We start from the raw sequence: 16,122 nt of genomic DNA on the forward strand, positions 1-16,122 counted from the left end.
AATAATTTTTTAAGCACTGGGGAGGGATCTATGATTTTATTTTGGCCGAGGGGCGGGTCTTACAAAGGTAAATTGTTCAATTTTGTTTGTATTTTTACAACATGTCTCAAAACGTTGGCGTATTTTAATGAGCAGGTTTGGAAGGCAAAGTTATCACAGCCAGAAACTATAACAACAGAAATTATTGTTGGATCTTTACATTTCTGATGGTCCTTGAACACATCGTGTTTCCCTCAGAAAAAAACATAAAACTGATCTTAAAACAGTCACAAAATCATTTCTACGTCTAATTTAAAATTTAGCTGAAAATAAACTGTTTGCACGACGAGAAAATAAAAGACTTTTTTCAACTTTTAACTTTCAAACATCAAATTTTAAAAAATGTATTAAGTCTGATAATCACAGATCAGTCTCTGACGTCACTAAACCTTCGTTAGGTCAGTAAATCAACTCAAATTAATTTCAACATTTACTATAAAATATAAGCATTGAAGATTTCACCATGATTGAGTCAAAATAATTATATTTTTATGAATATGATCTTTAATCTCGTTAACGACTTCAAAACATGAAACTTAATTTAAATGTTAAGTTTTAACAGGAAACAAAAAGTTTCTTTGAAAACAAAATGGAGAGTTTTTATCTTGTCGGAGGAAATTTGTCAGATTTTTTCGACAGTTAAAAAATTTGTTTTTATAAGAAACCGGTTTAATTTATTTGATTTAAACATCACAAACAAAACATCGTTAAACAACAACAACGAGTTCAGTTCTGACAAAATTTAACGTGAACACTTTTTATCTCACGATGACATTTTAACAGTTAATACGTCACCTAATGATCTGAAAAGTCCAGGAACTTCAGTCACATTTTCCAGGCCTGGAATAAGAAAAGTTTATTGTTCACGCAGAGTCCTGAAAACGTTGTGGTTGCCATGGTAACGCCGTCAGCATCCTGAGGCTGGAGGTGACAAACTCTGATGATTCATTCAAATATTTATTATTTTTAGAACTCTGACAAAACTAATGAACAGGAAACTGTTTAAATGAAGAACCAGGCCTTCAGATTAAAAGCACAGAATTTCACTTATTTTGAAACTGAGTGAATCGGAAGTAATGAAAGTCATGAGTTCTCAGACAAGTCAGTTTATTCAGTTAAATACAAACATTCATACAAAACTAAATCAAACACACGCAGAGATGCTTCAGATGGACCTTCATCATCATCGTCGCTGCTCCTCAGACCACCTGACCGCCACCTCACTTCCTGTGTGGCGGTCTCTACACGTTGATTGGGTCCTGCTGGTTGTTCTGACGTTTGACCACGAAGACCTTCTGACCAGAGACCGTCACCGTGTAGACGAAGTCCTCCAGGATCACTGAGGAGACACAGGACATGCGTCATCTCCAGGTGAGGGGGCGGGCCTCACCTGTACACTGGACACCTGGCCGTGTGGGTGGAGTTACCTGACATGCGTTTAAAGGGCGGCTCAGCTGATCCGGATAACCTGAACCGACTGGCTGTTCGGACCATCTGCATCATCACACCTGCCGTGTGCTCGTCGTTCTCCAGCTCACCTGCAGACTGATGACACGGGGTCAAAGGTCACGACGTCATGTTTCATCATTTACAGTGAGCAACACAAAACTCCAGTCACAATACAGTCGGTTTAACCTTTAAATGACGACACCAAATTCCATTCAAACTTGCAGTATTTTAAAGTTGTCTCATCCACTGACTCCTGATAGAATCTGACAGGTTCATATTATTGATCACCAGGCACCAAACATGAGTTCGTCACGTAACTGACTCCGTAAACATGTCCGAACTCTGCTGCAGCTCCTCGTGACTCACATCATGCCTCTAACTTCAGTGTCCTGTGTGTGCACTTTGACCAGCGGAGAGCAGAACATTAAACACACAGAAATCTGAACGGAGTTGGTTCGGTGTTTGTTTCAGGGACTCACAGCCAGGACTCCGTCCTCACTGATGACCAGGTACCCGAGCTGATCCGGAATCCGGTCCAGACCCGCAGTCAGAGCCGCTGTCGTCTGTAAACACACCGAGGACCAGACTGAGCTAACAGGCTAACTGCTAACAGGCTAACCAGGGTCAGTAACCATTAAGACATTGTAAAGTCCGAGTCACAAAAACGTCACATGACTCTTCAAATAACTTATTTTATTTATTTATTAGATTTTATTAAAAACAGAAACTTCAAAAAACTCACCATCCTCCTCCTCTTTCTTCTTCTGTTTTTACAAACTGGAGCTCAGCTTTACTTCCGGCTTGTGATTTTTCACGTGACTCATGAGGCCTTCAGTGCTGTTGGACATTACATAACATCAACATGAGCAGGAAAAAAAGATGAAGTTAATTTGTTTATTATTTATCACCATTATTTCAGTCAAACTGGAGGATTACATTTCTTCTCTAACAAACTTCTGTAAATAAACATGTTCCTATGTTCCTGCATGTTCTGCTGCTCTGCAGGAACACATTTATATTTATGAAGAATTATTTCTGGTCTGGAGCTGATTTCATGATTTAATCCTATAATGGATGCTGCTGGTGACAAATCAGATTATCAACAGTTCTGACCCCAAAACAGTTCTTCAACATCAGACTTTGTGAAAATACATCAGGCACCACTTCATAGTTCTGACTGAGGTATGACGACACACTGACTTGTTCAGCCTCGACGAATAATTTAACTGATTCTTATTTTGGAGGATAAATAACTTCATAAGAGACTCTCTGACTGAAGACAAATAAAAACAACATCTGACACAAATTTAATAGAATTTAATCAGTAACGTGAGAACTGTGAATCTGGCCAAAGAAACATTTTAAAATGAAATATTTTTATTATTTGTGACAAAATCATTTTATAAAACTGACAATGAAGATATTTTCATCATATTCACAGGCTGAGGTTTGACATAAACAAACAAATAAAACGGAACAAACAGTTTCTGTCTCTAGAATGAGGTCTGATGTATCTGAAAAAAACAGAAATGATGTCGTGTCGTTTTATTTTTCATACTTTGGAACAGAGTCCTGAAAACATCCTCCAACTTTATTTAATTTTTATCAGATCATATTTTTTACTCAGGAGCTGCTGAGATTTACAGTGAGCACCTGAAGGCAGCATGCCGCGGTCTAAACATGACGTCAGTGTTTTCATTGATCCGGATGTTAGTGGATTATTTTTTAATTTGATTTGCTTAATATAAAATACTTTGAAGACGTCGCTGAGTTTAGTTTGAGATTATTGGTCGATTATTAATTTGTTTATTTATTTGACGTGTTTCCGCCCCCGCAGCAGCAACAGCAGAGCGGAAGTTCCGGTCAGCTGACCTCCTCACATGACCCGCAGCCTCTGTCAGTGAAGATCTGTATTTTTTTCTCCGGTAAATCTTCGTGTTCGTGATGGCTGCCCGCGGGAAACTTATCGCCGTGATCGGTGACGAGGACACGTGCACCGGCTTCCTGCTCGGTGGGATCGGTGAGCTCAACAAGAACCGGAAACCGAACTTCCTGGTGGTGGAGAAGGACACGAGCATCACGGAGATCGAGGAGACCTTCAAGTAAGAGCCGCCATCAGAGTCACTGTGAACCAAACCCTGTTCAGAAAACTGTCCATTTAAGGTTTACTGAGATGTGAGGTCAATGACGTCACTGACAGTAAACATTTATATTTAGGAGGAACCAAACGTCACATCGGTGTGTTAATATTGCACCAGTCAGCTGATACCAACCAGTCTACGTCATTGTCTGAACGCTGAGCTTCAGTCCTACGGCGTTAACACGAGTCTTAAATTGGTAGTTATTTAAATGGACTTTGGTCCTGTATCTGTCTACAGGCTTATCTCGTCTGGACTCAGGCTGTGAACTAAACCCAGACCAAACTCCATTCATTAAACAACGAATTTAACAGAACTCCTTAGTGTCTTGCAGGATTTAAGTGAAATTATTTAGAGGTGTCAGAGGCCAGACGTTAAATCGGCACATAAAGAATTCAGCCAGCAGCTGGTTATATTAAATGAAACCTTTAATTAGTGTTGATGTAAATGTTAGATTCACTGCTGTGTAGGATCCACTGTGACCTTAATTTAACAGAAACCTGAATGGAGTTTGGTCTGCTGTTTTGTTTTTTTTTTATAAATATAAATGCCAGAACTGAATGACTGAGGTCTGGTGCGTCCATCTCAATGTCACTTCCTACAGGAGCTTCCTGTCTCGTAACGACATCGGCATCATCTTGATCAACCAGTTCATCGCTGAGATGATCCGTCATGCTATCGACGCCCACATGCAGTCCATCCCGGCCGTGCTGGAGATCCCATCCAAAGAGCATCCGTACGACGCGTCCAAGGACTCCATCCTGCGCCGCGCCAAGGGCATGTTCTCCGCTGAGGACTTCCGATAAACAGAAACGCAGCGTTTGATGAATGTGAATGTCCCTGAGTGTCCCTGAACGCACCGTCTGTCTGAACAGTGACTCAGTGATAGTGATGTTTGTGTCTGTCTGTGTTTCAAGTTTTTCCAGGAAGTGAAAATGTTTCAGTTTCATGTGACTGTTTGAAGTTTGTCCTTCGTCTGAGCTGAAAATACCTCGGCCTGAGGAGGAGGAGGAGAAGGAGGAGGAGATGAAGATAATAACATGTTTTATTCCCGTTTGTTCCAGATGTTTAACTTATGAAATAAATGATGTGTTTTATTCGCCAGGAGCTTCAAATCTTGATTTAACTTTTATTGTTCCTGCAGTCAGTTGACGATCAGTTGATCAGGGCCGTGACAACCTGTAGCGCTGCGTTCTCTATCACATTGTCTTCATGCCTCCGTGCTGGTGACAGACATGACTGAAGACATCATGTTTTCAGGTTGTCCGTCCGTCCAGGGGTGTAAATACAGACAGGTCAGGCAGGGTGGTTCCACGGGGCCCTGTGAGGCGCTTTGGTTTCTTTTGTTGTAAAATAGTCAAAAATATCAAACAAATTCTACATTTATTCTATAAATCAAATATTAAACTAGTTAATTAAATAATTTCTTATTTTCTTTGGTGTTTTTGTGACATCAGATGTGCAGAGATGATTTGTGGGTAGTCTGTGGCGTCCACTGATGAACGACTCGCAGCAGGTCGATGGTTAATAACAGGTTTGTTCAACACTTAATCACTGCAGAAGTGACGCTGCAGATTAATAAACATCGTGGAATAAAAACACCAGAATGAACCGAAAGGCTGGTTTTTTTTTTTATCTTTAAACAAAGAAAACAAAATAATATGATACAAAAACAAAACGGAGTTACACAGTTACAAAGATGTCTTTGAACACATCATAAGATTTATAATAAATAAATAGAAACAAAGAGAAGACAGAACGAGCACGGATAGAAATATGAGTTAAAATGAGTTTAATAAAGTTTCTGTTCAGTTAATATAATAGTACAAGAATCTGAATAATTAAAATTAATGTTCAGAGTAAAATAAATAAATATTAGATTTAATATAATTTTCAGCGGTTTGTTTCTGAGGAAATAAAAACTAAATCTGAGAACATGAGCCCTCTGTCCCTGACTCAAAGGTCAAAGGTCAGCTTGACTGTGACATCATCATGTTTTAACGTCATATCTCAGGAACAGAAGGGGAGACATTTGGTCAGATACTGAATTGGTGACTCTAATCTTTTTTTTTTTCCTACTTGTCTGCATTGGTCTTAGTAGCTTAGCGCCACTAAAGGGTGTAAGCTTCTTATGAAGATTGATGCACTGTTAATCTTGCAGTCAAGTATTTTATACCCAGACTGTGCGTGGTTGTGACCGTCACCCACCCTCCCTGGAGACTAGCCTATCAGCCTTTATTGGAAAAACTTCCTAATATGAGTCAGAGAGGGCCGTGATACACCAAAGTGTGTCAAGGGGAAAGTAAGGAAACAAGCAAGGGGGAGGGGGCAGGTGCTTAAGTCCTGAGTTATATAGTGATAGTGCATGCGGAGAAGAAGGAGGAAAAACAAACAAACAAAAAAACAGGGGAGAAACAGGCAGTGTAGCTGATGTATTGTGGCCTTGAGGTGGTTGTGCTCCATGCAGATTATCAAAAATAAACATATACATGTCTACTATACTGTACTGAAAAACAAAAACAAAAGAGAAGTCTATACTGAACACCAAAAATGTGAGAGTCTTGGTGGAGGGGGAAAGCCCGATTGTGGAGAAGAGTTGCCAGCGCGGTGTGGTAGGTTTGAGAAGCAAGTGGGCCCCTTTGGAGTGATCCCATCGGTTCTTTGCGATGCGTCACGGAGCTGAAGTATCGAACATGCATGCGTGTATTTGAACCCTCCCAATGTGTTTATGTAAACCATCAACAGGGTCCAGGGCCAGCCCTGCAGGGGAAGGGGGGCGGTATGGCACCCCAAGACTGCAGGAGCGCCCAGACCCCAAGACCAGGGAGCCGCAGAGGCCGCAGGACACCACGCAGGACCAAGGACCCGGGGCGGCGAAGGCCGGCACCCCCAGAGAGCCAGAGACACACCCCAGACAGGCGGGGCAGGAGGGCCCGCCCACCCACCGCCCGATGGACATAGGAGACAGGTGGGGGCAAGGCTGATGGCTACAGCACACTGCTGTCCTGCAGCCCGTGCGGCCTTAAGGCCCCTGGAACCTGTTCCCATCTGTCCCCCAAGATGTAGGTGTATGTGGTGCCTTAAAATTGGAGAACAGATAAGGATGGGCTGGGGGGCAGCATGGAGGGCTACAGGACACCACTGTCCCATAGCCTGCCCCATCGTGAAGCCCCCCAATCCATCAGTGGTCTGCACCTCAAAGAGTGAGTGTATGTGGTGCGTTAAAGAGATAAATATGTCAGTCTCAATGAATCCACTCCTCCCAGTCATAATAATACCCACATTCCTCGAGGCAGCAGCCGAGGAGGGGGAGTTGCAGCCATTTTTAACTCTAGTCTGTTAATCAGCCCTAAACCTAAACTAGATTATAATTCATTTGAAAGCCTCGTTCTTAGTCTTTTACATCCGACCTGGAAAACCTCGCAGCCACTTTTATTTGTTATAGTGTACCGTGCTCCTGGCCCGTATTCTGAATTTGTATCTGAATTCTCAGAGTTTTTATCCAGTTTAGTTCTTAAATCAGATAAAGTTATTATTGTAGGTGATTTTAACATTCATGTCGACGTTGATAATGACTCCCTGGCTACCGCGTTTATCTCATTAATAGACTCCATTGGCTTCAGTCAGGGTGTACATGAACCCACTCACTGTTTTAACCATACCCTCGATCTAGTTCTGACGTATGGAATTGAAATTGATAACCTAAAAGTCTTTCCACAGAATCCCTCGCTATCAGATCATTATCTGATTACTTTTGATTTCTTTTTACCCGATTACACGCCACTCAGCAACAGTTACTATACTAGATGTTTATCAGATAGTGCTGTCGCAAAATTTAAGGAAAAGATTACTCCGTCGTTAAATTCAATACCAAGTCCCTCAGTAACAGAGGTTTCCTGTACTGACTTTGATCATATTGTCGATAGCGCCGTAGGCTCGCTGCGAACAACACTTGGTTCTGTAGCTCCTCTTAAAAAGAAGTTAACAAAGCAAAGAAAGTTCGCTCCTTGGTATAACTCTCAAACCCGTAGGTTAAAACAAATATCGCGAAAATTTGAAAGGAATTGGCGATTAACCAAACTGGAAGAATCTCGTTTAATCTGGACAGACAGTCTCAAAACTTATAAGAGGGGCCTCCGCAATGCCAGAGCAAACTATTACTCAGCATTAATAGAAGAAAACAAGAACAACCCCAGGTTTCTTTTCAGCACTGTAGCCAGGCTGACTGAGAGTCAAAGCTCTATTGAGCCTTGTATTCCTTTAGCCCTTAGCAGTAATGATTTTATGAGCTTTTTTAATGACAAAATTCTAACTATTAGAGGCAAAATTCATGACCTGCTGTCCTCAGATGGTACCTATCTAACCTCAAACACAGCTGTAAGACCTAATATATATTTAGATTGCTTCTCCCCAATTTCTCTTCAAGAATTGACAGCAGTGATTTCTTCATCTAAATCATCAACGTGTCTCTTAGACCCCATCCCAACTAGGCTACTTAAGGAGGTCTTTCCTTTAGTTAACACTCATATATTAGATATGATCAATATATCCTTATTAACAGGCTATGTACCACAGTCTTTTAAGGTAGCTGTAATTAAACCTCTACTAAAAAAGCCCACCCTGGATCCAGAGGTGTTAGCCAACTATAGACCAATATCTAATCTTCCCTTTATGTCAAAGATCCTTGAGAAAGTAGTCGCAGACCAGCTGTGTGATTTTCTCCATGATAATAATTTATTTGAGGAATTTCAGTCAGGATTTAGAGTGCATCATAGCACTGAGACAGCACTAGTTAAAATTACAAATGACCTTCTGATTGCTTCAGACAAAGGACTTGTCTCTGTTCTTGTTTTATTAGATCTTAGTGCGGCGTTTGACACAATTGACCATCAAATTCTGCTACAAAGACTGGATCACTTAATTGGCCTAAAAGGTTCTGCACTAAGCTGGTTTAAATCTTATTTATCTGATCGTTTTCAGTTTGTTGACGTTCATAATGAATCATCCTTACGTACCAAAGTTTGTTTTGGAGTTCCGCAAGGTTCTGTGCTCGGACCAATCCTATTTACTCTATATATGCTTCCTTTAGGTAACATCATTAGAAATCACTCTATAAATTTCCATTGTTATGCTGATGATACACAGTTGTATTTATCGATGAAGCCAGAAGAAAGTAATCAATTAAGTAAACTCCATAACTGCCTTAAAGACATAAAAAACTGGATGAGCACCAATTTCCTGATGTTAAATTCAGACAAAACTGAAGTTATTGTTCTTGGCCCCAAACAACTCAGAGACTCTTTATCTGATGACATAGTTTCTCTAGATGGCATTGCTCTGGCCTCTAGCACTACCGTAAGAAACCTCGGAGTAATATTTGATCAAGATTTGTCTTTTAATTCTCATTTAAAACAAACCTCACGGACTGCATTTTTTCATCTGCGTAATATTGTGAAAATTAGGCCTATCCTGACCCGAAAAGATGCAGAAAAATTGGTCCATGCTTTTGTTACCTCTAGGCTGGATTACTGTAACTCTCTATTATCAGGTAGCTCTAGTAAGTCCTTAAAAACTCTCCAGCTAATTCAGAATGCAGCAGCACGTGTACTAACAGGAACTAAGAAACTAGATCATATTTCTCCTGTTTTAGCTTCTCTGCACTGGCTCCCTGTAAAATCCAGAATTGAATTTAAAATCCTACTGTTAACTTATAAAGCTCTAAATGGTCAAGCTCCGTCATATCTTAGAGAGCTCATAGTGCCATATTATCCCACCAGAACACTGTGCTCTGAGAACGCAGGGTTACTCGTGGTCCCTAAAGTCTCCAAAAGCAGATCAGGAGCCAGAGCCTTCAGCTATCAGGCTCCTCTCCTGTGGAATCATCTTCCTGTTACGGTCCGGGAGGCAGACACCGTCTCCACATTTAAGACTAGACTTAAGACTTTCCTCTTTGATAAAGCTTATAGTTAGGGCTGGCTCAGGCTTGCCCTGTACCAGCCCCTAGTTAGGCTGACTTAGGCCTAGTCTGCCGGAGGACCCCCTATAATACACCGGGCACCTTCTCTCCTTCTCTCTCTCTCTCTCGTATTCTATTACTGCATCTTGCTAACTCGGCCATTCTGGATGTCACTAACTCGGCTTCTTCTCCGGAGCCTTTGTGCTCCACTATCTCTCAGATTAACTCATATCACAGCGGTGCCTGGACAGCGTGACGTGTGTGGTTGTGCTGCTGCCGTGGTCCTGCCAGATGCCTCCTGCTGCTGCTGCCATCATTAGTCATTAGTCATACTTCTACTGTTATTATACACATATGACTATTGTCACACAAGTATACTGCCAGATATTAATACATACTTTCAACATATTGTACCACAGTAGCCAGAACTATAACTATAATATTATTACTTTCAATAATGTTGTTGTAACCTACTGTCATTACCTGCATCTCTCTCTCTCTCTCTCTCTGTCTCTCTCTCTCTGTCAATTTCAATAAGCTTTATTGGCATGACTGTAGATTAACAATATTGCCAAAGACATTAAAAATTTACAAATAAAGTACAATAATAAAAGTAAGTCAGAAAATTATAAAAAAAAAAAAAAGATTAAATATATGATATATAATACAAAATACACCAATCTACAATACAATACACCAATATATAATATAGAAAAATAAAAATGAATAAAGAAAAATGTAGGTTGTGAGTTACAAGGACTGTAAATATAGACAGGTGTGTCAGGTGTTGTGATGGTTGTCCCTCAGGCTGTGGCATAACCTGACATATTTTGCTGCTGCTAAGCTGCTGACTCTGTTCTCTCCAAGGATGTGTTGCATTTTAGTTTGATCAGGCAGAGAATCAAAGTCAGTGACTTTATGTTTTATTTTTGAGAGGAAGTCGGCTCTGATGTGTTCATACTTGCTGCAGTGCAACAGGAAGTGTGTCTCTGTCTCCGCTTGTCTGTGTGGACAGAGCTCACACAACCTGTCCTCTCTGGGCAGCCAGGTCTGCCTGTGTCTGCCCGTCTCTATGGCCAAGCTGTGGTCACTGAGTCTGTACATGGTCAAAGTCTTCCTCAGTTTCTCATCAGTCACGGTGCTCAGATATTCTGCCACCGTGTACTGTCTGTTTAGAGCCAAATAACACTGAAGTTTGCTTTGCATTTTTGTGGTCGATGTCCAATAGTTAATGTAATGTTCTTTTTGTTTCTCTATAATTTGGTGGGTCCAGATTGTGTGAGGGCTGTCCTGAGGTCTTGTGCTGTTAGAGGAGCTGAGCCTCAGGACCAGCTGGCTGAGGGGGCTCTTCTCCATGCTCTCCTCTTGGCATTGCAGAGCTTTGTAGTGGTAGGAGTTGGGGTCACTTGTTTTAAGGTGTTTATAAAATTTGATGGCTCTTTTTTGAATTCTAATTAAAAGGGGGAATTGGCCTAGCTCAGCTCGGCACCCGTTGTTGGGGGTGTTCCTGTGCACTCTGAGGATGCTCTTGCAAATCTCTGTATGCAGGATTTCGATGGGGTGTTTGTCCCATTTTTCAAAATCTTGATTTGCAAGAGGACCCCACACCTCACTACCATACAGAATAATTGGTTCAATTATAGATTTGAATATTTTGAGCCAGATTCTAATGGGTATATTAATGTTTGAAGATTTCTTTATAGCATAGAAAGCCCTTCTTCCCCTCTCTCTGAGATCATCAACAGCCAGGTTAAAGTTTCCCATGGACGTGATGTGTAGTCCTAAGTATGTGTAGTCGTGTGTGTTCTTCACTTCATGAGAGCCCAGGAAAAACCTGGTTTGGTCTCCCTGACCCCTGGGTCGTTTCTGGAATATCATAATTTTGGTTTTGTCCAGATTTACTGTCAGGGCCCAGGTCTGACAGAAGGTTTGCAGATGATCCAGTTGCTGTTGTAGTGCTTCATTTGATGGAGCCAGCAATATGAGATCATCTGCAAAAAGTAGGCATTTAACCTGTGTGTCAGACAGAGTGAGACCAGGGATGTCAGATAGTTCTAGTGATTTGGCCAATTCATCGATATAAATGTTGAAGAGGGTGGGGCTGAGACTGCAGCCCTGTTTTACTCCTCTACTCTGGGGGAAGAAATCTGTTTCCATGTTGTTAATTTTAACAGCACATTTCATATGACTGTACATGGTTTTGATGATGTCATAGACCTTCCCCCCTACACCCTTCTCAATTAATTTTAAGAACAGTCCATCATGCCAAATTGAGTCGAATGCTTTTTTGAAGTCCACAAAACAAGAGAAGATTTTCCTCTTGTTTTGGTGGACGTCTTTATTAATGAGGGTGTGAAGGGTGTAGATATGGTCTGTTGTTCTATGTTTGGGTGTGAATCCTATCTGGCTCTTGCTCAGGACATCATGTTCTCTGAGGAAGTCTTGCAGTCGGCTGTTTAGGATGCTGCAGAACAACTTCCCCAGGTTGCTGCTGACACAGATGCCTCGGTAATTGTTTGGGTCGAATTTGTTTCCACTTTTAAAGATTGGTGTGATGATTCCTTCACTCCAGAGGTCAGGGAAATGTCCGACACCCAGAATAAGGTTAAATAATTTTAATATGGCAATGTTAAATTTATGGTCATCAAATTTTAGCATTTCATTTAAAATGCCATCAGGACCGCTGGCTTTCTTTGGCTGCAGTGCCTGGATTTTAGCCAGCAGCTCTGCTTCAGTAATTTGGTAGTCTAGAGGGTTCTGGTTGTCTTTAATGACTGATTCTAAAATTTGTAATTTGTTGAGAAGATTGTTTTGGGCCGAATTCAGGGGAACAGCAGTATACAGACTTTCAAAGTGATTTTTCCAGATGTCACCATTTTGAATAGCCAATTCTTCTTTTTGTGGTTTGCTGAAAGAGTGCCATTTCTTCCAGAAGTCATTGGAGTCAATGGACTCTTCAATTATTTGTAACTGATGCCTCACATGCTGTTCTTTTTTAGTTCTGAGTGTTTTTCTGTATACTCTCAGTGTTTCCCAGTACTGGAGGCGGAGCTCAGGGTTGTCAGGTTGTCTGTGTTTTTGATTTGACACATTTCTGAGAGTTTTTCTCAGTTGTCTGCATTCTGTGTCAAACCACTCGTCATTGGTCGGGTCTCTTGGTCTGTGGTGCTGGCGCTTTTTCAGACTGGATAAGTCTGCCACATGGTCAAATATGTTGTACATGTCCTGTACAGCCTGTCTGAGGCCGTCCTGATTGAGGGGATACGAGGTGGAAAGAAAACAGTCTAAATGGGATTGAAAGATTGGATTTTTGATTGCTGTCTGATATTCGTCTTTGCTTTTGTTTGTCCATTTATAAGGTTGTTTTCTGTAGGTCAGATTGCAGGGTTCTACTGTGTGAGGGTCGTTTGCTGTCGTTTTAATGTAGAGTGTGATTTTACTATGGTCTGTTAAGGGGCTGACTGTAAATGCTCTCAGGTAGAAGGGGTCTAGGTCAGTGATGCCATAGTCTACTGTGCTGTTGCCAAGAGGAGAGCTATGAGTGTAAAGACCGAATGAGTCCCCTTGAAGCCGACCGTTAACCATGTACAGACCCAATGTTCGGCAGAGCTGCAACAGTTGCTGCCCACTTTTATTGACAGTTTTGTCAAAGTTGTTTCTGCGGGGGTGTGAAGGGAGGGGGATGCTGACTTGACCAGGTATATGTTTGTCTCCCTGTGTGCTGATAAAGTCTGGTTCTGTACCAGTCCTGGCATTCAGGTCTCCACAGATCAGTACACTTCCCTGGGCCTGAAAGTAACTAATCTCATCTTCGAGAATGGAGAAACTGTCTTCATTAAAATAAGGGGATTGTGATGGGGGGATATATGCTGCACACAGGAATACATCTTTATCTGTGGTGATAAGGTCTTTTTTGATTTTGAGCCAAATTGAAAATTCTCCTTTTTTGATTAATTCAATGTATTGTACAAGGTTTGCCTTATACCAGATCAGCATTCCCCCTGAATCCCTTCCTTGTGTTACTCCCTTTAGTTTGGTGGACGGGGACATTATCTCTATGTAGCCTGAGGGACAACCAGTGGAGACATCTCCTCTACACCAAGTCTCTTGCAGTATAAACACATCTGCATTTTCTAACTCTCTAATAAAGTCTGAGGTCCTGCTCTTAAGGCCAAGAGCAGAAGATCTCAGACCCTGAACATTCAAACAAGAGATGACAAAAGATTTAGATTTCATTTAAAACTCAAAAGGCTGCATTTGGTGATCAAAATGAGACAAACTACTAAGTCAAAGAAAATAATTTAAGAGTATCTACATGACATATTATAAAAGGTAACAAATCAATAACTGGTATATTAAATAATCAATACTTATGTACAATGTAAATGTCCTTTTTTTTTTAAAACTGTATGAGAACAAGAAATACTCTAATAATAATAATTCATACAGTGTCTATTGTGGTACCTGTCCAATCAGATGAGAGCAAAGCAGGCTGAGCATCTGCTGAATGTCCTTCAGTTCATTGTGTGGGGGGGTGGTTAAGGTTGGACCACCTGGGCATAACTCAGTGGGCCAGGGTGTGGCTCTTGTCGCTGTGGTTGGGGTGGGGCCCCTAGGGACAGGAGTGACTGTGGTCTGGCTTGAGGGGGATCATGGTTGCCTTGGTGGGGTCTGATTTGGACATGATGTGGGTGGGGCTGAGGGTGGTCTTGTCTCCATTGTGTTGGTCTGGATGTTGGTTGAGGATGTCTTGGTGTTCTGTGGGGGTTGTGGGCTGATGTGCTCTTTCTGCGGGCCGTGGATTGGTCTCTGTTGAGAGCGACGCTTTTCAGTGTTTGGGCGAAGATGGGGACTGTGCTTTTAAACAGATGGACGTGGTCGTAGAGACAGCTGATGTCCAGGGTGGGGTGGTGGGCTAGGTGGACATTGGGTCTCCGTGCACAGTCTCTGGACAGGCTGCTGTTGATCCTGTGGATGGTGTCAGGGTGGAAGTCTTTCCTTGGGAGCAGAGTGGATATGACCACTCTGCTGTTGGGGAAGGTGGTGGAGGCTTTCTCTGTCACTCTCTTGAGTGACTCTGACACCCTCTCCTGCTGGCTCCGCAGATCATTGGTGCCAGTGTGGATGATGATGTGACTCGGAGATCCAAGCCGCTCCTCTGACAGCAGGTCTATGGCTTGGTGGGTGTTTGGACACCAGATTTTAGCCACTTTGTGGGTGGGGAAAAGTTTCTTTTCATTAAGGAATTTTCCATTGGAGTCGATGAGGAGGACAATGTCTGTCTTCTCTCTCTGTTGTGCTGGTCTGGTGGAATGAGGGGAGGTGCTGGTCTGTGGGCTGGATGTGGAGCTGGGGGTGGAGGTAGGTTCTTGGATTGGTGGGTCCTGGCTGCTCACAGGGTCCTGGTTGTGGTCTAGTTTTTCATCCAGGTCCTGTGTAGCTCCACCTCTCTCCTGAAGCTGTTCTGACAGAGAGGTAAGTTCTCTCCTGTGCTCCTCTCTCTCTCCTCTGAGCTCCTCCACCTCCTTTGACAGAGAGGTAAGTTCTCTCCTGTGCTCCTCTCTCTCTCCTCTGAGCTCCTCCACCTCCTTTGACAGAGAGGTAAGTTCTCTCCTGTGCTCCTCTCTCTCTCCTCTGAGCTCCTTCACCTCCTTTGACAGAGAGGTAAGTTCTCTCCTGTGCTCCTCTCTCTCTCCTCTGAGCTCCTCCACCTCCTTTGACAGAGAGGTAAGTTCTCTCCTGTGCTCCTCTCTCTCTCCTCTGAGCTCCTCCACCTTCTTTGACAGAGTGGTGAGTGCTCTGCTGTGCTCCTCTCTCTCTCCTCTGAGCTCCTCCACCTCCTTTGACAGAGAGGTAAGTTCTCTCCTGTGCTCCTCTCTCTCTCTCCTCTGAGCTCCTCCACCTCCTTTGACAGAGAGGTAAGTTCTCTCCTGTGCTCCTCTCTCTCTCCTCTGAGCTCCTTCACCTCCTTTGAGAGAGAGGTAAGTTCTCTCCTGTGCTCCTCTCTCTCTCCTCTGAGCTCCTTCACCTCCTTTGACAGAGAGGTAAGTTCTCTCCTGTGCTCCTCTCTCTCTCCTCTGAGCTCCTCCACCTCCTTTGAGAGAGAGGTAAGTTCTCTCCTGTGCTCCTCTCTCTCTCCTCTGAGCTCCTCCACCTCCTTTGACAGAGAGGTAAGTTCTCTCCTGTGCTCCTCTCTCTCTCTCCTCTGAGCTCCTCCACCTCCTTTGACAGAGAGGTAAGTTCTCTCCTGTGCTCCTCTCTCTCTCCTCTGAGCTCCTTCACCTCCTCTGTCAGAGCTGTCAGTGCTGCTAGACGCTGCTCTCTGTCCTGATGCAGCTCTCTGATCTCAGTCCTGAGCAGGCTCAGCTCTCTCCTGCAGCTGTCCCTGTCCTGCCTCAGCATGCCCAGCTCTGTGCTGATGGTGCAGGGATCAGGCTGAGCTGTGGTGGGCTGGCATGGCTGTTGGCTGATCAGCTCTCTCAGTTGTACTAGTTCTCTCTCCAGCTCTGTGAATTTCACCTTCAGTTCGGTGATGGTGCG

At 42.8% G+C, this 16,122-nt stretch overlaps 2 protein-coding genes across 2 annotated transcripts; one reads left to right on the top strand and one right to left on the bottom strand.

Annotated features, from left to right (window-relative positions):
- Window positions 1–1,129: 1,129 nt before the first annotated feature.
- Window positions 1,130–2,368, bottom strand: lamtor4 (late endosomal/lysosomal adaptor, MAPK and MTOR activator 4). The gene is made up of 4 exons (XM_033614248.2): window positions 2,231–2,368; window positions 1,968–2,051; window positions 1,467–1,584; window positions 1,130–1,378 (listed from the first exon to the last, which is right to left on the bottom strand). Exons 1-4 carry the CDS (start codon window positions 2,231–2,233, stop codon window positions 1,281–1,283), a joined length of 303 nt encoding a protein of 100 aa, XP_033470139.1. The 5' UTR covers window positions 2,234–2,368; the 3' UTR covers window positions 1,130–1,280.
- A 975-nt stretch (window positions 2,369–3,343) lies between these two features.
- On the top strand, window positions 3,344–4,728 carry atp6v1f (ATPase H+ transporting V1 subunit F). The gene is made up of 2 exons (XM_033614247.2): window positions 3,344–3,590; window positions 4,231–4,728. The coding sequence occupies exons 1-2, from the start codon at window positions 3,433–3,435 to the stop codon at window positions 4,430–4,432; spliced, it is 360 nt and encodes a 119-aa protein (XP_033470138.1). The 5' UTR covers window positions 3,344–3,432; the 3' UTR covers window positions 4,433–4,728.
- The last annotated feature ends 11,394 nt before the right edge of the window (window positions 4,729–16,122 follow it).

This window comes from Epinephelus lanceolatus, chromosome 23 (assembly GCF_041903045.1).
Source record: "Epinephelus lanceolatus isolate andai-2023 chromosome 23, ASM4190304v1, whole genome shotgun sequence".
Classification (NCBI taxonomy): domain Eukaryota; kingdom Metazoa; phylum Chordata; class Actinopteri; order Perciformes; family Serranidae; genus Epinephelus; species Epinephelus lanceolatus.